The following is a 20,309-nucleotide window of genomic DNA, read 5'->3' as shown; positions in this document are numbered from 1 at the left end:
AAAAGTTTGTAAAATGATCACAAGATCAATGTATTAAGGTTTTTTAAAAGAGCGTTGTTTTACTTGACTGAGTATCAAAACAAAATAAAGCCTCTTTTATAGTTTCATCTATATTGGTAAAGTATGCAGTTTTGGCTGATATGATTCGTAAATAGTATCGCGCGATATTGTGATGACGAACATTCTTGGCATGAGTTTGAATGGTTTCATACTCATATGCGTTCATTTCAATCGGTGAAAAACATTCTATTCTGCGAATCAATATTGTTAACTACTGCCTCCACTATTTGTTTATGTTATTTCAACTATTCAAATACCACGTGAGATTATATGCATATAATTTGCAAACATAAACAACAAATGCATTACGCATTTTATAATTTACTCAGTGATTGGACTTCACAATAAAAACATTAATGTTTCTAAACGTAAATAAGGTTGTTATTTACTTCAATCGAAATTCATTTTTGAGACTGCGTATTTTGTAAAAGTAATAAACATATGATTAAAAATAGATAATTATTAATCAATTTTAGATTAACAAAGAAATAAATGTATTAGTGCATTTATTTCGTAAATTGATTGGTTCAATTGAGATTAAATATTGGGTGCAACAGACTCATATCATCCTTTTCATGAAGCCAACGTTTCAGATAAGTTTCTATAATGTCTGATGTATCCTGTAAGATTTTTAAAAATTAATAATTTATTATTATCCTCAAGTAATTGTATAATTAATTTGTCATTGGTTTGATAAACTATCACTTACTTTTCTCGTTATATTTTCTGATTCTGACAGACTCAATTGATTAAAAAGTTGTAATGAATTCAACAACCATATCTGACTATTTAAATTAACAATCCAAACATTTTCTTTCAATTGTCCAATAACAGTTTTTTTATTTTTTTCAATATTTTGGGATTTTAAATAACAATACTCTCGAACTTTATTCATAGTGACATCCCATGGAATAATAGTTTTGGTGGTTTTATTTGAAGCTTCAGTTTTCTTTGCTTCACTATACTTTTTTCCATTCTCTATTAGTTGTAAAAGTCTGCTTTTATTTTTTTCACGAGTTAATGGCGAAACCGTTTTTTTCTTTGAGCTTTTATTTAAATCACTAGTTATTGATAGTGATAGATTCTCTTTTCTACCTAAATCTCGAAAGTACTGACGTTCTTCGGAGTCTAAATGCTTCCATTCTTTTGATATTTCTTTTGCTAATTCTACTGAATTCATTTTTGGATTTTTTTCTAAGACTACAATAATTTTATGAGTTTAAAAATAATTCATTGAAATAATGTATTGTAATACTTACGTCTTTCTCGAGTTATTTGACAAAATTTTGAAAACCCTATTGATTCAAGATTTTTCTTAGTTGGTGTAGTTTTATTTAGTTGTGATTTAGACTTTTTTGCTTTTTCGCCACTTGGACGACTGATACCAATAGTAGTTCCTCCCTTATACATTTACAAAAATTATACATATTAATAGATAATTTGAAAACGAAGATTAAAAAAGTAATAAATCAATTACCTGTAATTTTAAACAATGACCTTTACTCCATTGTTCCTCTGTTATTTTCTCTGGTGATTTAAATTCACTTTCATCTTTAGTATTTTCCTCCAAAGCTTGTGATAGTATTTCTGGAATATTATCTAACTCCATATTCACTTGTTCTTTATCTAAACTTGTAACTTTATCACTCTCTGTATCACGATTTATGTCTTTGTTCAATTTACTTAAAATCATTTTTCGCATGATATCATCAACTTCTAGTGAATTCAATTCTGGAATGTGTCTAATTTCTTGAGTACTAAAATCTTCACCTAAATCTACTTTAGGTAATTGACTGAGTGGTTCATTTGATGGTAGAGACGGTTCTTTGTTGGGGTCGGTATTAATTTCAGATATTTCAAGGTCATTATCAATATTGTTTTCTTTATTAGTATCATTATCTTTGGATTTGCGTTTTTTAGTTTTTGGTGCTTTATTCTCATTAGTGGATTTTCTTTTTTTGTTTGCAACTTCTTCATCTTCAGTAACACTATCATTTAAAGTATCAAAATAAGCTGGAGTTCCTGTAATTGAAGTATTATCATCTTTTTCACATTCTACTTCAAGAGTATAATAGTCGACCAACAACTTTGTTACTATATCTAATATCTCTGACTTATTTTTTAACAAAATCGCTGTTTTATTCGGTTCTAAATTAATATCTACATAAGAATATGGTACTTTCATTTTTAGAAAAAATAATGGTTTCTTCCTTTGTGATATTTTAGCATCAAAATGCTGAGATAATAATTTCATAATGAGATCTTTAAATTCTTTGAATTTAATTGGCCTGGCGTTGACAGAAATATGTGCAAAATTTAAATGAGAAATATGAGTTAAATCTGTTAAATCTTTTTTTGGAATCGCTAATTCAACAAAAATATTATCTTCTTCAAAGTTTAAAAATTCATAGTTGAAAATAACTTTTGCTCCATAAATTTCATTTAAACATTCTTTGTAAGTACTTTTAGGAAATTTGGAAAAAATGGATAAATTATCAACCACATAACTGAACCGTACTTCTGGACGACATATGCCATAGTCTTTAAGTAGTTCTTCAATATCTTTCATTTCTTGATTAATTTTTTTTGAATTACTAATTGATTGTCGTCTGACTGGATAATTTTTAAAAAGATTCTCCACTCGAACGGTTGTTCCTATAATTAAATGGATTGACATCATACATTTATACCCATATTAAGAAGGTAATAATTCATTAAATAATTATTGTTTTACCAATAGATCTATGTGAAAATTCAATTGTTTCAATTGTTCCATTAAGATCCAAGGTGTAGCTTCTTGCTGCATCATCTGAATTTGTCCTGGTGATTATTTTTACATTAGAAACTCTGCAAAGGGCACTGAGAGCTTCACCTCTGAATCCATAAGACTCTAATGAATCTGATAAGTAAAAATTTCTAAGTAAATATTGAGTTAAATGAAAATAATGTAATTGCTACATTACCTAAATCATCAAAGCTGATGAGCTTTGAAGTATAAGCTTGTAAACCCATAAATGGAGCATCAACTGGAGCAATACCTTTTCCATTATCCCTTACTTCAATATAAGACAATCCTTTTTCTTGCTATTAAAAGTATTTTCTTGTTAAAACATATAATAACTAAAATAAATTAAAACAAGATTGAAGTAAACATACCAAGATAACCTCAATGTGGTTGGCATCAGCATCTAGGGCATTTTCAACAAGTTCTTTTACAACACTATATATAGATGTTATTACTTGAGCAGTAGTTAACTTCTTCACGGTGAATTTATCAAGAGCTTTGATTGACATGATGATTAACTTTACATAATATTCATTTAAAGTTGTTTGTTTGGGCGATACAGGTGAGCGCCATGTTCCTTATGAAATCAGGACAATAATGGTTGGAATATGTATTGAAGATTTTACGTATGAATGAAAATTTTATAATTGAATATAATATTGATAACATTTGTTATTCTGAGATTTATTTCAATTTATACACCAATCAGAATATTTTTAAAAATTTTTACAAAGTGGATTTTATCATGCACTATATTTACAATTTATAAAATATACATTCCAAAAGTGCATGTTTAAATATAATTTTTCTAAAATAATATACTATATTAAGTGTACAACCATAAACAAATTAAATATGAATAATATTCACTTAAAATAATACAATTTTTAATATAAAAAAGAATATTGCATAAATTAATTTGTAGGTCGTTGAATTACCTGAAAAATTTTGTTAATAATTGCACACTTGATTCAGAGAAAAATTTATTCTTTGATAGTAATCATGATAATCAGAAAATGAAATTTACATAAATATATATGGTAAATTCAATCAATAATGGTTTTTAAAAAGATCTTAAAATTATTGCGACTAGTTTCTTTGACTTGATTCCAAGACCAATTGTCATTTGATAATGATTTTAAGCAAAAATTTTACACTAATAGTAATCATGGTCATGATAAAATAATTGAACAAATAAATCAACAATCTAAGAATACAAAAATAAAAATACATGAATAAAATTTAATTATAAAAACCGGCTATTTTTAGTACGTTATTTATGGAGAAATAGCGACGGTTTTTTTCAATTAGTGTTTTTTTTAACAATCTACTCATGATAGTATCACAAAAGAAGTAAATCAGTTAAATTAGCACGGGGTTGGGTCAATTTTTCAGGAAAAAATTTCATTAATTTATCAAAAAGCTCGGTACGACGTTGATGAAATTCTTTCATTAATATATCAGACTTATTTTGATCTGATGCATTACATTCTTCAGAATCTTTTAAATTACGCATTAATAAATCTTGTTCACAGAATAAAACAGACGTTAGTAATTGAAAATTTTTCGTTTGTTTAACATCATTATGATCAATTATTTCTGAAATATCTTTTTGTAAATATTCAAGAGCCTCGATGCTATTATTTAAAGCAAGCTCTTTAAATTTGTACTTTCTGATGAGAAGTTTACATCGTTTGAGTATTTGTTCTTGTGTAGGTTTACATAATTTAAGCTGCCAAAAATCATCAAGTCGTAATTTAGGAAGATAAGAACGTCCAGGGTTCCCACCGAAAAGATAATGAACTTTTTTGATATTATCATAAACTAATTGATGAGCGAAACGTGGACAAGGTTCGAAATCTTGCATCTTACTCCAGTATTTTTCTCCCATGTTCTCATTCCGATAAACACAAGTCCATGAATTCTTCTCTATTTTATAAACCCAAAATGAATTCTGAACATTTTCATCTCGTTTATCTTTATTTTTACTCAAGCTTGATAAAACGTACATTTCACTAAGCATCGAATCTATAGTAGCTCTTTGAGTATAACCTGCTGCAGGAATATGATTAGATTCTTCATTTCCAAAATCAGTCAAACTTATGTGCTCAATTTTATTGGTATCAACTTCATAAGTAAAGAAATCATTAAGATATTCTTTACTTCTCTGACCAGCAAAAATATACAACTTTCGGTCAAGAGGATAAAACAACATTGAATGTCCGACTCTCGATCGTATTGTTGGCACATTCATCGGACTCGGTCGTGCAATATCACAGGCTAAAAGTTTCCAAGTATTTGTGGGAATATGATAAGAATAAAGACCTGAAAAAACAGGTTCTACTGGACTTAGTGACATACCGTGTTCTTCAACACCACCAGAAGGTGCTATTATACGTCCGCCAAATACATAAATCATTCGTTCGGTGACATCTATACACATTTGATGATCAAAAATTAATTTTGGACCTCCTACAGCACTAGTGTCTTCAGATATTTGAGTCCATTTATTTGATTCAATATCATAAACATAGAAATCACTCTTTAGATTCTCGGGACAGCGATATTGAGTATCTAAGTATCTTCCCAATATGAACAATTGTCGTCGTTCAGGATCAAGGCACATTTTATGGCAAGACCGAGCACTTGGTCCTCCAACATCTTCAGAATCTTTGCATATTAAAGTCCATTTACCTGTGCTAATATTGTAAGACCAAAGATCTGATAAATCTTGATTACCATTCCATCCTCCAAAGAGATACAAAGTTTCTGCTGATGCATCTAAGACCATTTGATGACCTCCTCGCATTCCTGGTTTTGGATCTTCACACGTTACTTTAGTCCACACAGCTCGATAAGGTTGACTGTTTGTGTAGTCATCTAAAAGCCCGGATGATACTGCTTCCGTGATGAATTTCTCAACTTCTACATAATCTCCTTTATTCACTAAAATATCATACAAAACTGATAGCCGCTGATCTTCAAGTTTTACATTTGATACTTTTCGAAGCGTTTGAAAAATGTCAGGTTGCTTTATACGGCGAAAGTGCTTCATACACAGTCTTAATATCTCATTTTGGAGGTACTGATTTACCCATGTAATACAAGGTTTTATAATTGCAGGATCATCATTTCCAGTAAGACGCACATACCAAATGCTGAAGTTGAAGCTTGGACCCCATGATTGAATGGGCATTATTTTTATAAACCTTACGGGATAGTATATCGTTTGATCAACACCTATTTTATGTTTTATTTCAAATGTTTCTGGTATTGAATCATTTTTCAGTCCTCTAAAAAGCATGGATTGAATGATTAAATAATGTATTTAATTTCAATATTCAGCCAATAATTTCAACCAATTTCTTACCCTTTCAATAATTCCGTCATGTTATCACACTCCATTCCACCGAAAATGAGGAATTTTTTCATGTTACATACATGAGTTTTTTCAAATTTTCCAAATGTTATATATTTAACAATTGATGGACGTGGAAGTTTGAGGATCAAGTACTGAAAAAATGATATCAATTTTTTATAGTATACAGTTATATTTAAAACAATCTCCAAATTAGTATAAATAATTTACCTGTGGATAGTGATCATGATCTGGAGACCAGCGAGAAGATTGATCTTGAGGTTTATCAACGAGTATATTTCTGCAATAAGGGTAAGTTAAACAATATAATTTTAAAATCTGAAAATTTTTCGTATTGAATAAAAAATATTTTCCATCAATTAAACGTAATGCAAACATGTTGAACTGATTGTTAAATTATTGTAACAGAAAACATTAAGACAGTAGAACAACTGAGTTCATTGTATAATAAAATAAATAAAGAAGTGACAAGATTATTGAAGTGTGCGTATTATATTTCAAAAATGTATTACTCTGGTAAATAAGAAGGTGAATAGCTGGAACACTTGTATATTCTGTACTCCAAAGTTTTCCATTTAATTTCATCGTCAGGTATATAATCGGAAGACGCCATATTATACAAATGACATAACCATAACCGTTTAGAGCAAAATATTTATACTTGTTGTTGGTTGTAATAATATTATTTTTTTTGGCTCACAAGATGTTCGATGAGTTTTTTTTTTATTGACCTACAAAGTATATCAGTACGAAAACTCCAGTATTTTAAGAATTAAACTACTTGTTTATTAAAAATATATTATATTGGTTAAGTTAATCAGTTAAAGTAAAAAAATGGATATGGTTAACGTAATACTTGATATAAATTATATAAATAATGACTGATATTATAAATAATAAATATTCGCGAAAGTGAGAATAAAGAGATTTTTTCAGAACTGCCACTGAAGTGAAAATACCACAGTTTCTTCGAGTATTTCTCTGTCGATATTGTAAAATTCTAGATTACTTGCCTTTCAATTCAGACCATACAAAAATAGAGTTTAAAAATATAATTACTTATAAAATTGAATTTTGATCTATTTATTGTAAAAATTTGAATGGTTTCAAAGTTTTTTTCTAAAAGAAATAGAAAATTAATCAAATGTTGTTTATTCAAAAAATTTGGATTTTACTGCTTTTTAAAGAAGAATCAGATTAAAGTGCTCTCTATAATAGAAATATTTAAATCAAAGAATGCTGTCTTATAGCAGAGAAGAGAGACCAGCAACTATCGACTATATAATTCTATGAAATTCTCAAACTTTCGGGCTCTTGAACTCTTCGGAGTGCAATAAAATTTATTTAATACCTGGAACACTTAGGTGTCCAAAATGTAGAAACAATAAAATATTTAAAATTAATGATCGAGAGTAACACTGACAAGTCACTTCAACCTTAAAGAGTGCAATAAAATCTAAGATAGAATAAAGGCCGAAAATTAGGGTAATCAAGTACCTGAACTCTTTTAAATGAGGATTGAATTGAGAAAATCCTCTAAAAAATTTCAAAATCACGTAAAGGTACTCCAAAGTAGACAAAACTAGTTGTTTTCTTCAGAACGAAGATGTATAAATCTAATTTTAAAAAATGTAACAAACTAACAAATTGTATACTACAGACATCTTGTGGTCAGAGTGCCAACTAAAAATTCCAGGCGACACGGAAGAGCCATTTCTGGACTTCTACGTAAGACAGTATTCTTTGTTTAAACCAAAGAAAAAGGACTGAACCTCTACATATGTTATATACATGTCTGCCTATTCTCTTTGATTTTAAGGTTATGTTTATGATCGTGCATGCTAGGTGAAAATCAAAGTATTGTTTATTTTTGTTGTCAAATCAAAAAATGTAAATTATTCAATAAGATAATATTTGATGGCAATTAAAAATATGAATAATAATCAACATTATCTATTTACTGTTTTAGAAAAATGGATGAAATATTGAAAGATCCACGTTTCGCACATGTTCCAAAGGATCCAAAATTTAGAAAGATTCCTAAAAATGAAAGGAAAGTAAAAATAGATAAAAGATTTCAGTCTATGTTCAAAGATGAAAAGTTTACTGTAAAATATACAATAGATAAACGTGGAAGACCAATCAGTCAAACATCTACAGAAAATTTAAAAAAGTACTACGATTTATCAAGTAATGAAGATGATAGTGACGAAGATGAAATTAAACAAAATGAAAAAATAAGAACAAGCAAGAAAACTAAAAAAAATAAAATTACAAATTCATCAAAACAAAAAACTAAACCTAAAGATAAAAATATTACTGATGATGATGATAGTGATAGTGATGAGACAAATAAGAACATACATATTGGTGAGGATGATATTAGAAATGATTTGGATGAATCTCATACTTCAAGTGATTGTAAATCAATTTCTACCGCTCTTGAATTAAATGAAAATGAAAAGCAATTAAATTTACGACGAAAAAATGAACAAAGTACCATAAATCCTAACATAAAGAAAAAACTTAAAGACTTAACTATTGATTATGCAAGAGGAGAAGGAACATTATTCTCTGACAGTTCCTCTGATGAAGAATCATCAGAAGACGAGAATGATGAAGATATTGAACACAATTGGGGAGAACTGGATAAAGATGCTGACACAACCGAAGAAGTTACATCACGTTTAGCAGTTTGTAATATGGATTGGGATAGAATTCGTGCAGTAGATTTAATGGTTTTGCTGAATTCTTTTCTACCTCCAGGAGGTTTAATACACTCTGTTACAATTTATCCATCGGAATATGGTTTAAAACGAATGAAAGAAGAAGAAATTAAAGGTCCTATTGAATTAGTAGATAATAAAACAGAAGAAGAATCTGATAATGATACCCACAGTAATGATCATGATGAAAATAATAGTGAAAATGAAGAAGGATCACAGTTTCATAGAGAAAAAATGAGACAGTACCAACTAAATAGACTGAAGTATTACTATGCAGTTGTAGCTTTTGATTCTGAAGAAAGTGCAAATAAAGTATACACGGAGTGTGATGGGATAGAATATGAATCAACTGCTACCAAGTTAGATTTACGATTTATTCCTAACGATATGGAATTTGATCATGAACCTAAAGAGGTTTGTAGTAAATTACCTGAAGTTACTAAATATCAGCCAAGATCGTTTACAACAACTGCTCTGCAACAAGTTAAAGTTGAACTTACTTGGGATGAAACTAAACCAGAAAGAAAAGAAATAACTCAAAAATTAAATTCCGGAAAAATTGATGATGTTGACGATAGTGATATTCAAGCTTATCTTGCAAGTGGAACCAGTGATGAATCAGATGTTGATGAAATTGATGTTCACGAAAAAAGTGAGGCAAATTCTAATGTTCAAGTAAAAGAACATTCAGATCCTATTGAAAAATATAAATCTTTACTAAAATCAATCGAAGAAAAAGAGGAAGAAAAAAAGAAGAAAGAAGTTGAGTTAGAATTTACTTGGGGATTGGGAATAAAAGAAAAGACCGAAAAATTAGTTAAAGAAAGAATGAAAAAGAAAGAAAATTTAACACCTTTTGAACAATTTTTGGAGAAACGAAAAGAAAAGAAAAAAGCTAAATTGGAAGAAAAAAAGAAAACGAAACAATCCGATATAAATGGAGAGTCTTCTAATGAAGAAGAGTCTGATAGTGAAGATTCTATTCCTTCAGATGTAGACATGAATGATCCATACTTTGCAGAAGAAATGAAAAATATGAAGCAAAAAAATAAAAAAATTAAAAGTAAAAAGATCAATCATGATTCTGACGATGAAGAAAAGATACAGAAGAAATCAGAATTAGAGTTATTGATGTTGGATGAGGATGATGGGAAACATCATTTTGATATGAATAAGATTGAAGAAAATCAAATGCTTACAAAATCTAAAAAGAAAAGACTGAGTAAGAAAAAGAAAAAGCAAGTGAAAGAAGTAGTTGAAGATAACTTTGAAGTTAATGTGAATGATCCTAGATTTTCTGCACTTTTTTATTCACATTACTTCAACGTTGATCCTGCTGACCCTCATTATAGGAAAACTAAGGGAACCGAAGCTTTAATCAATGAAAAGTTTAAGAGACGAGCTAACCAAAATGAAGACAAGGTACACATATTATTTCATATTTTACTTAGATTGTTGAATGTTATTATATTGATTCAAATTATTTTTTAGGATTTACCCACAAAACAATTGAAAAAAGATGAAGCAACAAAGGATGATATTGCAGCCCTTGTAAAAATGGTGAAGAAAAATACTAAGAATATATTAAAACCTATAAAATAGTAATTTAATAATTAATCGATACATTTTGTATATAAAAATAATATTAAACGTTTTTTAAAAAAGTAGAAAATTTATTGAATACAAAAGAAAAATATTTAAAGGTAATACACCAAACAAATAAAAACCAACAGTTACATATTTTTTACAAATTGTTTCTCCGTTTAAATGCATAAATAAATTTATTCATTCGATATTAAAATAATATTTAAATCATCGCAATACAAAAATTTCTTAATTGATAAAAACAAATTAATCAAATTTTTTTTTTACATTTTATGTTTATGCAGTAAAATCATCAGAATCAAAATTCGTTTTAGGGAAACAAATAGATTGATCACGAATTTTTTTATATCTTTCCATAATATCACTTATAGAAAATCTTCGATTACTTCTGTCTTTCCGTTTTTTCGTATCATTTAAATCTTGTACGTCAATTTCGTCGATATTGTTAATTTCTTTATCTGTACATAATAGTTCTAAACCATTTAATTGTTCAACAGTTGTTTTTTCAGGCTCCTCCAAATTTATTGGCTCTTTAACAGGCTTGATTTCAGTTGTTGATTCAACAATAGTTTTCAAACTAGAGACTGTAGAATTGAATACTGGATTGCCGATACTTTTAATTCCCAATAAATTTTCAGATAAGGATAAATTGATTGATGAATTTTTTGGAGGTGTAGATAATTCTAAACTATTATTAACTGAATTTACAAACGAATTGTAAGGGCGTTGTTCATACATGCTGTAATTTTCACTAGCAAGAGAACTCGTTCTCCACTGGTTACCTAATAATTTGAGGCCTCCTCGTCGTCTTCTGACTAAATCAGCCATTTTCGACCCTATACGAGCTTCTATGGAATGTGGTGACTGTGTTAATACTGTACGTCGACTAATATTCATCGATTCTTCCCTGCTTGTTGATGGTAAAGTTTCGTCGAAATTTATTCGTGTAATTGTTAATTTGGAACGCTCTAGCATCAGATTAGAACGAATGTAGTCATTATACTTTGAATATTTTAAAAGCAATTCTTTTTGAGGATGTTCAACAGGTGTAAGCTGTAACCTTTCAAAAATATCATCCTTATTAGGTTCGTAATTTTTCAATTGAATTACTGGAGAAGATTTTAAAACATCACTATGGAAAATTTCATTATCTAAATGAAAATGAATTGAATTGTGTGAAGGTTGAAATAAAGTTATAACTTTCGCCAATTCGTTGGATAATTCTATTGTTTTGTTCTTCATTGTGTTGATAGTTGTAAACAGTAATTTCAAATCCTCTGTACTTGCTAAAACTTGATCATTAGCTATTGATAAATGTGGAGAATTGAGATGTTTAGCATTGATTCGATAATAATTTAATACAGAAGCTAATATAATGAACAGATTATTCAAGTGTAATTTTCCTCCTTGATATAAATTACTCAAAGCAACCTAGAATATGAAGTTACAATATTTAAACAATTAATGAGTAAAGTGAATTTTTATTGTTAGATCAAATGATAATTAATTTTAGTTACCTGAACATTTGGGTCTAATAATTTATCTATTAAACATGTAATATCTATTAGAGGTAAATCTTTGCCACTCAATATTCTCCTACAATTTGAGCATGAAGTTTCTACTAAATTTTTTATTTCTCCACTTCGTTTTTTTATTTTTTTTATTCGATTCACTTTTTGTGAGAATTCCTCCAGCATTTTATTTACATTGAAATTCCAATCTAAATGAAATATATAAAATAAGTAATGATGTTGAACATTAAAACAAATCCAAGCAATTTTATAATATCTACAATACTTGCCTTCTATTACTTCACTATCATTAGTTTGTGATAATTGTTTTTTAAAATCTTGACTATTTGAATTTACACTATTAATCGTTTGTAATAGATTTTGTCGTTCTTCCAATAAATTTTTTTGTGCTACTTCAATAGATTCTATAGCCTTTCTAAAGAAAAATAAAGTAATAAAACAAATCAAACGACCTATTTTTCTAATCGATTACATATGATAAATAAATCTAAATAAAGATTTGAAAAAATCTACAAGCATATTATTATTGCAAATTTAATAAAATAATGATTTTTTTCAAATTTTTAAATAATTATATTTACTCAGAAAATTCCTTCGCTTGAAGTTCGACTCGATTAACCACTGCAGCATAATCTTTCAGACAAACTGCATTTTTAGCAATTGTATTTTTCAATAATACATTTGCTACTGGATGTGAAGATTTAGGTTTCGCAAGAGGAACTATACCTTTAAAATTTTTTAAAGATTTATAATAAATTCTCAAATTGGCTTATCTCTCTAATGATAAATCAATTTTTTTGGTTACCTGACTTTCGTAAAAATTTTCTTAAAACAGCTTCCGATAATTTATACATTATATTAATGAATTTTCTTCCGCCAGCAGTTACTAAATGAGATGTTAATATTAAAGGAAACTCCAAATCTTTATTTTCATCAGACACGATGACCAAAAAGTCTTTGACATTATTGCGATATTTAACTTCTGTTTTTTTATCAAATAATGGCCATTCAACATTATTTTTAAAATGTTCTTCATCATATATATTTAACAAATAATAAGAAACATGAATAAATCCTACGGTATTTGGTTTGTCAAATATTCCTTCTTTGAAATGTTTTTCAAAATCTTTAGCTGGTGTTACGCCTTGTGTGAGAGTATATACGATCTTGTAAAATCTTTTACTTATAACTGAATCTGGAGTATTCATATTTTATTAATCTTAAAATAATAATACTAAAAAGCTTTTATTAATATTTCTTAGAATTACTGTCGATTAATTTTAACAGTTAAACTTATTTAAATGAATGTATACCATGAAGTACATTATGGAACTAACCAAAGAGTATTTCCTACCACTTCAATTACTTACTGCAACATGACACATACCGGCTTTTCATTACTAACTTCACGATAATACACACAGTCGGTATAAGATAATAATTGAATGTCTTATAATTAGTTTTATAATTTTCTAAAAAAATGCATATTTAGTGCATTTAGTTTTAAGTAATTCTTATAAAAATCATAAAGTTAACAATTCTGAAAAAAAACATAAAAAAAGTATTTAAATAAATTTTGGATAAATAATCTTTCCCGCCCGAAGTGTACTGCGCAAAGAACCAATTTTCAGTAAATGCGCATTACACATGTTCTGTTAACAGCTTTTGATTTTAGTGTTTACATTTTTTATCTGAAAAGTAATTCCAATTTCTTAATGATTCTTAGCGTATTGACAAATTAAATAACTGTTTAAAAATATTCAGTATACAGTAATTAATGTCTTTAAAATAATAGTGTTGTACAATAATTAATCTTTCCTTGTGACAATATAAAAGCATATTTGAACGCAAGACATCTGATAACAAATAACGACGATACATCTTTGTTTTACAGAATAAAGACGAATTTAGGGATTTAAGTAAGTAATATAACATTTTTTAAATATTATAATTTCAAATGTACTTTTAATTTTCTTTAAGTGTAAAAGTTCTTCTCTTCTATCAAAATTATCGTGTAATTATGTGTTAGTATCATGTATTCTCTTTCTTAGAATTAGTTATCAAAGTGTTTATATTTGATTCAACAATAATTTACTATACCATTCTCGTAATTTATTAATATATAGGACTGGGATTTATTCATCTTGGTTACACAGTTTGTTTGTATACACAAAAAAATTTTTATTTCTAAAACTGTTTTAATGTTAATACTTACTTTAACTGTTACTTACTTACTTACTTTAACTGTTTTAAATGATAATTATTTATTAGTAATATTTCAGGTATGGAAGAAGTATTACAAATAGCTTCATTAAAATTTCACAAAAATGAGACGCAGAAAGAAGCTATTTTAGATAATTTTATTCGCAAAAACGATACAGAAAAAATAAAATTTGCTGTAGAGTATTTGATTCAAAATTCAAGGTTTCCTAAAATCACTCATCAGTCGAAAGATGCTTTGAAAGCGAAAGATAAAATTAGTGAAGCAAATACTATGATGGCTAAAAATGTATCTTTCAAAAAAGTACTTGAAACTTATACTGAAGCTATTGCATTTGCACCAGTCGGTTCAAAAGAATTAGGTTTAGCCTATGCTAATCGATCTGCCTTACTGTGCAATGCCAAATATTATGAAGATTCTTTAAAAGATATCAATAGAACTCTTCAACTTAGATATCCCGATAAACTAAAAGCTGCACTATTCATACGCCGGGCAAAAAATTTACTAGGAATTGATCCATCAATGCGTCCAGAAGTTACTGAAGCTATACAAAATGCTCAGAACTATGTGGGTTTAGCAGATCCTATAAGTCGTCCAAGGCTTCAAGAGTCATTAGATTTATTAAGAATACTAAAAAAACCATTGGATCCTCCCGCGAAAAAATGGGATGATAGAAAATTTTTACCAAAAACGCCTTGTGGCAATTCCAAGATTTTACGAGTTTCAGATGGTATCGCTATAAAATACTCTGAAGAATTTGGTAGACACATTGTTGCTACACGAGATATAGACGCTGGCGAACCAATTATGGTTCATAAATCATATGTTGCTGTTCTGGCGACACAACATTTGTATTCTTACTGTTGGAATTGTTCAAAAAGAGCTTGGACTGCAGTACCTTGTGCCCATTGTGTGAATATTGTTTTTTGTAGCGAAGTTTGTCGAGACAAAGCTTGGCAAGATTATCATGATCTTGAATGTTCGATAGTAACTTCTCTTGCAGCTAATATTATTTTACCAGTTGATGTGATGGCTTTGAGAATAACAATTAAAGCTTTTAAAGAAATGAAATCAATTAATGGCCTCAAAACGAAAATTGGAATACTTGATGGATTAACGGGTGAAAATGATTATTATTTTTTATTTTTATTATTGATGTAAATATATTAATTTCACGGAAAAATTATTACATGAAAAATTACTATAGATTTGTAGTACTAGCGAACTATCTCCAAAGTTTTAATAAATTAAAAAAAAAAATTTAAAAGACACTTTGGTCATGATGAGCCAAATTTCTCATTGACCTGAGCCTGAAAGTATTATCCACTACAGTAAAAAGTCTTACAACAGAACACACTTTTCTTCATGCATTTTTATTTTTCTTAAAAATATTTTAAACGTGGATAAAACATTCATTATTAATTAAAAAAAAATAATCCATTTAAAAACTTATAATCAAATTCAAGTCCAAACTGGCCCAATATTAGACTTTTTACTGTAGTTTATAGTATTTTGAAGCTCAGGTCACTGGAAAATTTTTCCCTTGAGAGATTTTACTATAGGCCACAGTATAAAGGATTACAAGTTCAAACTGATTCGACATTACTACATCCCATAGTAAAATTTCATTAAAATCCGTAGAAAAAAATAATATAATATTCTTTCCGTATAAAAAAAATAACTTAAATATTCTAAATTAATTTTTTTATAATTTTTTACATAGATCCAATAACAAAATCTTTTAGTGAAGGAGTATTTAACGACACAAAATACGCAAGTGTTGGTACATTAATGAGAAGATCAGAAACTCAATATCAATTCGAACATACTTTGAGATGTGCATGTCTTCTGTACTATCTCGCGTCAGCAACAGAAATATTTGGGAGAAAAATCTATGATTTCAAAGCTCTTCTTCATAACCAATCGGCATTATTTATGGGTGGATTGATCTTTAGACATTTTGAAATCATATTAACAAATGCAACAGGAGTAAGTATATTTTGGAAAAATTTTTTGAGTCTTTACAATTTATTTGCTAATACAGTAATTTTTAAATAATTTTCTCGGTCGATTAATGTAACTTAATTTTTTTCATTGTAAAGATTTTTTCAAATGATGATGAAGGTAAAAATTTTGCTAAAGGAGGCCAATTAATATCTTTTCAAAGTCTCTTTAACCATAGTTGTGATCCTAATGGATATCTATATACATCCGGTGATATGAATGCAATTATTGCTTTTGATACGATAAAAGCAGGTCAACAAATTTTTTTAAATTATGGAATTGGATACACAGAATGGCCAACTTATGTAAGAAGAGAAAAACTTTTACGGACTCATAAATTTTTGTGTAATTGTGAAGCATGTAAAAATGATTGGGGTCCTGATTTTTATATGCTTCCAATCGGTGTAAGAATTTTTAAACTTTTACTTTAAATCCATATCATACTACGATTGTAAATATTATTAATTAATTAATTTTGATTGTTTGACAGGAATTACCTTTATCGCCTACAATTAAGAATCAACTGAACATCATAAAAAAAGAGAGTTACAACTACAGATTCCCATTATCATTTGATATGATAGATGATAAATCACCAAATAACATTGAAAATATTTTGTCAACATTATTTGAAATCTTAAATTCTTATAGGGTATTTTTAAATGAACCCTGCCAAGAAACCCACACATTAAAAATATCTTTAACTAAAATTTATAATGCTCTAAGTCGTTAATAATTACTATGCAAAGAATTATTATTACATATCATTTAATATTCGATGTAGATACAATCTTGCGAATGTTTTTCGATTAAAAAAAATACGTAGATTATTCAATTAAAAATAAAATAATTTTATTTTAGTTGTATGATTTCTCAGCAATCTGCGCTATAACGATCCTTTATTTATTTATGTTAATTACATTATATTTGATTAATTATACCATAGTTATAATGTTTTTCATTTGAAAAAAAATGAGAACGTTTAATATCATTGGGAAGTATTAAAACGTTTGTACAGTATTTGGATGGACAATTGAATTTAATAAAAATATATGTTTTTATAAAATATTTATTACTTCAGTAAAAACTTAGAGACCCAAATTTACATTATTAAAATTTTTTTACGTGCTGTACAATTCTCTATTAGCTTTTATTACAAAAAGCAAAATGCTTACGCTACCAAACTTTTCAAATGAGATGACTTCCAGAAATTTACTGCTATACCGACGTGACAACTTCATAGTTCACAGAAATACCGTAAAAATCATTAGTGACATTTCTGAACGTAAGTTTCGTTTCTATTCAATTTCGTTCATGTTTGTTATTCAAAAACGGTCCGTTGCAAGCATCAGATGTCAACAGTAAATCACCATCAAGTTGAAATTGATAATATAATTTTATAAATATTCCATTATTTCATGGCAGATTCGGTAAGTAAATACATCTTCATAATTTTTAAAACTGTATCTTAATTATTTTTTTATTAAATTCAATTTATTTTATTTTATAAAGATTTATTAATGATTAGCATCTTTTGATTTTTCTAGGGAAGTAGTTCTGCAGAATTTGTTCCAGCAAATATTGAAGACATTGAGAAGCTAGAAGTTTTAAAACAAGCTTATGAAGAGCTTAAGGAATTATATTGTCTACTTCGTTTAATGAAAATTGATTTAGAAAAAATGGTTGAAAATTTCTCATTAATCATTTGTAAGTTATTCAACTCATAAACAAATCATTTCAGAACATTTATTTCAACTTACTATAACATTTTTATTTTTAGGAGTTGATAATCATTTATTTTAAACTTTAAAACTATCTCGTTTTTAAAGAAATTATTTTATTGATTTACAAAGGACATTAAAATGGATAGGCGAAAGAGTCTTGGACATGTTCTTACAGAAAATGTAAGCAGTCCTTTACGACGTCGATCAAGTATTGGAATCAGACAACCAAATATTGACCTTAATGTTAATGATGATGAAGCAGAACGCGTACGACTTCGTTTGGAGTCAAAAGAACCAACACCAACTGTTCAATCATCAAATCGTCGGCATTCTTTAAATTTTGGAGTTGTAATGAACATGACAACTCCACAAATTGCAGAAGGAATAGCGGAATGTATTAAATTGAGTACACAAAACAAAATAAACACAAAAAATGCATTTAGTTTAAATATGATAGATTTTATGTCGTGGATGGTAAAAAATAAACAACAAGAGATGGGAAATTTACAAATGGCTGCTATGGGATTGGACATTAGTGCTAAAATCTATGCTTTAAGGGTTGAAGGTCTTCATCAAAAAATTTTAAACATGGCAGGGAACTTAGATCCTAATGATACTAAACCAGATAATACGAGTACAGAAGAAAATGTTTTAAATGGTGAGGAGGGATCAGATGTTTTAAGCCAGCAACAGAAAAAGAAGAAAAAGAAAAATGTAAATAAAGAAATGTTTACAACGATAGAAGCCTTGCAAGGTAAAAAAGATTCTGTTAGTTTAGATCCAATAATGTTTGGAGAAACTGATTGTCAAGTTTCTTCAATGTTGCATCAATTTATGCTTCCACAACATTCGACTCAAAGCTTATTTCTTCATGTTTATCATGATATTCTTATTGATGATTCTATTGTTGAAAAAAAGAATAAAGATTCAGAAGTTAGAATTACGTGGCCTCCAGTTCATCCTGATGCTAATAAAGAAATGAATCCTATTTTTTCTACTTTCGAATTTCTCGATTATTCATCTGATCAAGACAGCAATCCGACTCATTCTCAAGAACGAGCTTCAGATAACGAAAATTTAGCATTTGACTTAGACGCTAGCTTACCTCCAGATGCTGAACATGATGATGGCACGAATTACTTTGTAATGGATGACGATGGTGATGAACGCCAAGTGGCATGTGAATCAGAACCTGCAGGTCCTGTAATGGTAGCAACAATTGAAAATATTCTTGATAAAATTCCTGCTCAAGGTCTTGAATATTCAATGTTTGATCAATCGTTGAACATTCGATGGGTTGGACCGTCTCACTGGAAGATAAAAAACCTTGCAAAAAATTTTGGTTCAAGCAAAATTGGTGAAGCTTATACTCAAAATTCTAAAAAGAAAAAGAAAGACTTCACATTACAGTATTCAATTGAAGAAATTGAAAAACTTGGCAATAAGTTTAAGAAGGGTAATTCACAATTAAGATCATCTACTCTTAAATATTCGTGGCTCGAAGAAAAATTAATTCTTCAAAAAGAAACTTCTAATGATAAATTTACGGATATGTGTAAACTTTATTACAGACCAGATTATATTATTCGATTATTAGATAAAACAGATGCAAATGCTACCAATTTAGATGATGCTGCAGAGGGATATAATTATAATAATGTAAACGATATATCTAATTATTGTCCTAGCATTCATACTGATGATATTGCTGCTAATGATGATCAAACAGATGATTATAATCCTGAGACAAATAGTGGTTTTGTTGGTATGAATTTAATAGAAGCTCCAAAATTGACACAGAAAATTTTTATTCCTTACTCTCAGAGAGCCAAAAAACTTGATATGTTTAAATTGAAAAAGTGCATCTGGAAAAACTTAGAAACTATTGAGCAAAATAATGATGAAAATATTGATATTACAAATCAAGATAATCCTGGGGTAAAGGGAGAAAAAAGTTTTGCAAAAGTTTTTGAAAGTCTTCCAGATAAACTTAACAAAAATGATGCAGAAGAGTTGAGTTTTCCTATTGCCTTTGTATCTCTTCTACATCTTGCAAATGAAAAATGTTTGAAAATATTAGGAAATGATAACTATTCGGATTTAACAATACAACAAGATCAAATATAAAATATTAAATAATTAAGAATTACAATATATTTTAATTATACAAATTCATTTCTTTTGTGTAAAAAAAGAATTATATTAGTTAACTGTCATTTATAAATAAAATTTTTATAAAATATCTTCTATTAATTACATAAATCGCTTTATGC

General features: G+C 28.2%; 6 protein-coding genes across 10 annotated transcripts; 3 read left to right on the top strand and 3 right to left on the bottom strand.

Annotated features, from left to right (window-relative positions):
- Positions 1-33: 33 nt before the first annotated feature.
- On the bottom strand, positions 34-3,386 carry LOC118068268 (PMS1 protein homolog 1-like). The gene is made up of 7 exons (XM_035085547.1): positions 3,217-3,386; positions 3,024-3,144; positions 2,795-2,959; positions 1,538-2,715; positions 1,320-1,461; positions 770-1,260; positions 34-680 (listed from the first exon to the last, which is right to left on the bottom strand). The coding sequence occupies exons 1-7, from the start codon at positions 3,352-3,354 to the stop codon at positions 588-590; spliced, it is 2,328 nt and encodes a 775-aa protein (XP_034941438.1). The 5' UTR covers positions 3,355-3,386; the 3' UTR covers positions 34-587.
- Positions 3,387-4,163: 777 nt separating this feature from the next.
- On the bottom strand, positions 4,164-7,162 carry muskelin (muskelin 1). The gene is made up of 4 exons (XM_035085653.1): positions 6,737-7,162; positions 6,435-6,504; positions 6,216-6,358; positions 4,164-6,138 (listed from the first exon to the last, which is right to left on the bottom strand). The coding sequence occupies exons 1-4, from the start codon at positions 6,835-6,837 to the stop codon at positions 4,188-4,190; spliced, it is 2,265 nt and encodes a 754-aa protein (XP_034941544.1). The 5' UTR covers positions 6,838-7,162; the 3' UTR covers positions 4,164-4,187.
- Positions 6,300-10,607, top strand: LOC118068333 (ESF1 homolog). Of its 4 annotated transcripts, none has more exons than XM_035085651.1 (3): positions 6,300-6,515; positions 8,194-10,372; positions 10,442-10,607. In XM_035085651.1, the coding sequence occupies exons 2-3, from the start codon at positions 8,198-8,200 to the stop codon at positions 10,550-10,552; spliced, it is 2,286 nt and encodes a 761-aa protein (XP_034941542.1). In that variant the 5' UTR covers positions 6,300-6,515; positions 8,194-8,197; the 3' UTR covers positions 10,553-10,607. The 4 variants fall into 4 exon arrangements, with proteins under 4 accessions (XP_034941542.1, XP_034941540.1, XP_034941543.1 ...); XM_035085649.1 differs by lacking the exon at positions 6,300-6,515 and adding an exon at positions 7,307-8,069; XM_035085652.1 differs by lacking the exon at positions 6,300-6,515 and adding an exon at positions 7,317-8,081.
- Positions 10,608-10,713: 106 nt separating this feature from the next.
- On the bottom strand, positions 10,714-13,446 carry dgt6 (dim gamma-tubulin 6). The gene is made up of 5 exons (XM_035085990.1): positions 12,893-13,446; positions 12,669-12,813; positions 12,357-12,502; positions 12,073-12,275; positions 10,714-11,986 (listed from the first exon to the last, which is right to left on the bottom strand). The coding sequence occupies exons 1-5, from the start codon at positions 13,293-13,295 to the stop codon at positions 10,832-10,834; spliced, it is 2,052 nt and encodes a 683-aa protein (XP_034941881.1). The 5' UTR covers positions 13,296-13,446; the 3' UTR covers positions 10,714-10,831.
- Positions 13,447-13,609: 163 nt separating this feature from the next.
- On the top strand, positions 13,610-17,126 carry LOC118068525 (SET and MYND domain-containing protein 4-like). Of its 2 annotated transcripts, none has more exons than XM_035085991.1 (5): positions 13,610-14,006; positions 14,370-15,428; positions 16,032-16,297; positions 16,411-16,716; positions 16,803-17,126. In XM_035085991.1, the coding sequence occupies exons 2-5, from the start codon at positions 14,372-14,374 to the stop codon at positions 17,043-17,045; spliced, it is 1,872 nt and encodes a 623-aa protein (XP_034941882.1). In that variant the 5' UTR covers positions 13,610-14,006; positions 14,370-14,371; the 3' UTR covers positions 17,046-17,126. The 2 variants fall into 2 exon arrangements, with proteins under 2 accessions (XP_034941882.1, XP_034941883.1); XM_035085992.1 differs by having other exon boundaries at positions 14,359-15,428.
- Positions 17,127-17,639: 513 nt separating this feature from the next.
- Positions 17,640-20,241, top strand: LOC118068562 (condensin complex subunit 2). Its single transcript, XM_035086039.1, has 3 exons — positions 17,640-17,742; positions 17,860-18,019; positions 18,093-20,241. The coding sequence occupies exon 3, from the start codon at positions 18,175-18,177 to the stop codon at positions 20,161-20,163; it is 1,989 nt and encodes a 662-aa protein (XP_034941930.1). The 5' UTR covers positions 17,640-17,742; positions 17,860-18,019; positions 18,093-18,174; the 3' UTR covers positions 20,164-20,241.
- The last annotated feature ends 68 nt before the right edge of the window (positions 20,242-20,309 follow it).

Source organism: Chelonus insularis, unplaced genomic scaffold (genome assembly GCF_013357705.1).
Source record: "Chelonus insularis isolate UGA/USDA-ARS -01 unplaced genomic scaffold, ASM1335770v1 contig_3_pilon, whole genome shotgun sequence".
Lineage (NCBI taxonomy): Eukaryota > Metazoa > Arthropoda > Insecta > Hymenoptera > Braconidae > Chelonus > Chelonus insularis.
The sequence above is the reverse complement of the archived record's forward strand: the minus strand, read 5'-3'. Positions and strand labels throughout refer to the sequence as shown.

Bases quoted from the DNA above. Each gene is read 5' to 3' on its own strand.
- muskelin (XM_035085653.1), bottom strand. From the start codon at position 6,837: ATGGCGTCTTCCGATTATATACCTGACGATGAAATTAAATGGAAAACT. The intron at 6,505-6,736 runs GTAATACATTTT...CCCTTATTGCAG, and splicing joins TCACCTTCTTATTTACCAGA to AAATATACTCGTTGATAAAC. The intron at 6,359-6,434 runs GTAAATTATTTA...TCATTTTTTCAG, and splicing joins ATCATGATCACTATCCACAG to TACTTGATCCTCAAACTTCC.
- LOC118068525 (XM_035085991.1), top strand. From the start codon at position 14,372: ATGGAAGAAGTATTACAAATAGCTTCATTAAAATTTCACAAAAATGAG. The intron at 15,429-16,031 runs GTGAAAATGATT...TTTTTTACATAG, and splicing joins AATACTTGATGGATTAACGG to ATCCAATAACAAAATCTTTT. The intron at 16,717-16,802 runs GTAAGAATTTTT...ATTGTTTGACAG, and splicing joins TTTATATGCTTCCAATCGGT to GAATTACCTTTATCGCCTAC.
- LOC118068333 (XM_035085649.1), top strand. From the start codon at position 8,005: ATGTTATATACATGTCTGCCTATTCTCTTTGATTTTAAGGTTATGTTT. The intron at 8,070-8,193 runs GTGAAAATCAAA...TTACTGTTTTAG, and splicing joins TTTATGATCGTGCATGCTAG to AAAAATGGATGAAATATTGA. The intron at 10,373-10,441 runs GTACACATATTA...ATTATTTTTTAG, and splicing joins CTAACCAAAATGAAGACAAG to GATTTACCCACAAAACAATT.
- LOC118068562 (XM_035086039.1), top strand. From the start codon at position 18,175: ATGGATAGGCGAAAGAGTCTTGGACATGTTCTTACAGAAAATGTAAGC.
- dgt6 (XM_035085990.1), bottom strand. From the start codon at position 13,295: ATGAATACTCCAGATTCAGTTATAAGTAAAAGATTTTACAAGATCGTA. The intron at 12,276-12,356 runs GCAAGTATTGTA...TATTTCATTTAG, and splicing joins TGATAGTGAAGTAATAGAAG to ATTGGAATTTCAATGTAAAT. The intron at 11,987-12,072 runs GTAACTAAAATT...TTCATATTCTAG, and splicing joins TATTAGACCCAAATGTTCAG to GTTGCTTTGAGTAATTTATA.
- LOC118068268 (XM_035085547.1), bottom strand. From the start codon at position 3,354: ATGTCAATCAAAGCTCTTGATAAATTCACCGTGAAGAAGTTAACTACT. The intron at 2,960-3,023 runs GTAATGTAGCAA...TTTACTTATCAG, and splicing joins CATCAGCTTTGATGATTTAG to ATTCATTAGAGTCTTATGGA. The intron at 1,462-1,537 runs GTAATTGATTTA...TAAATGTATAAG, and splicing joins GTCATTGTTTAAAATTACAG to GGAGGAACTACTATTGGTAT.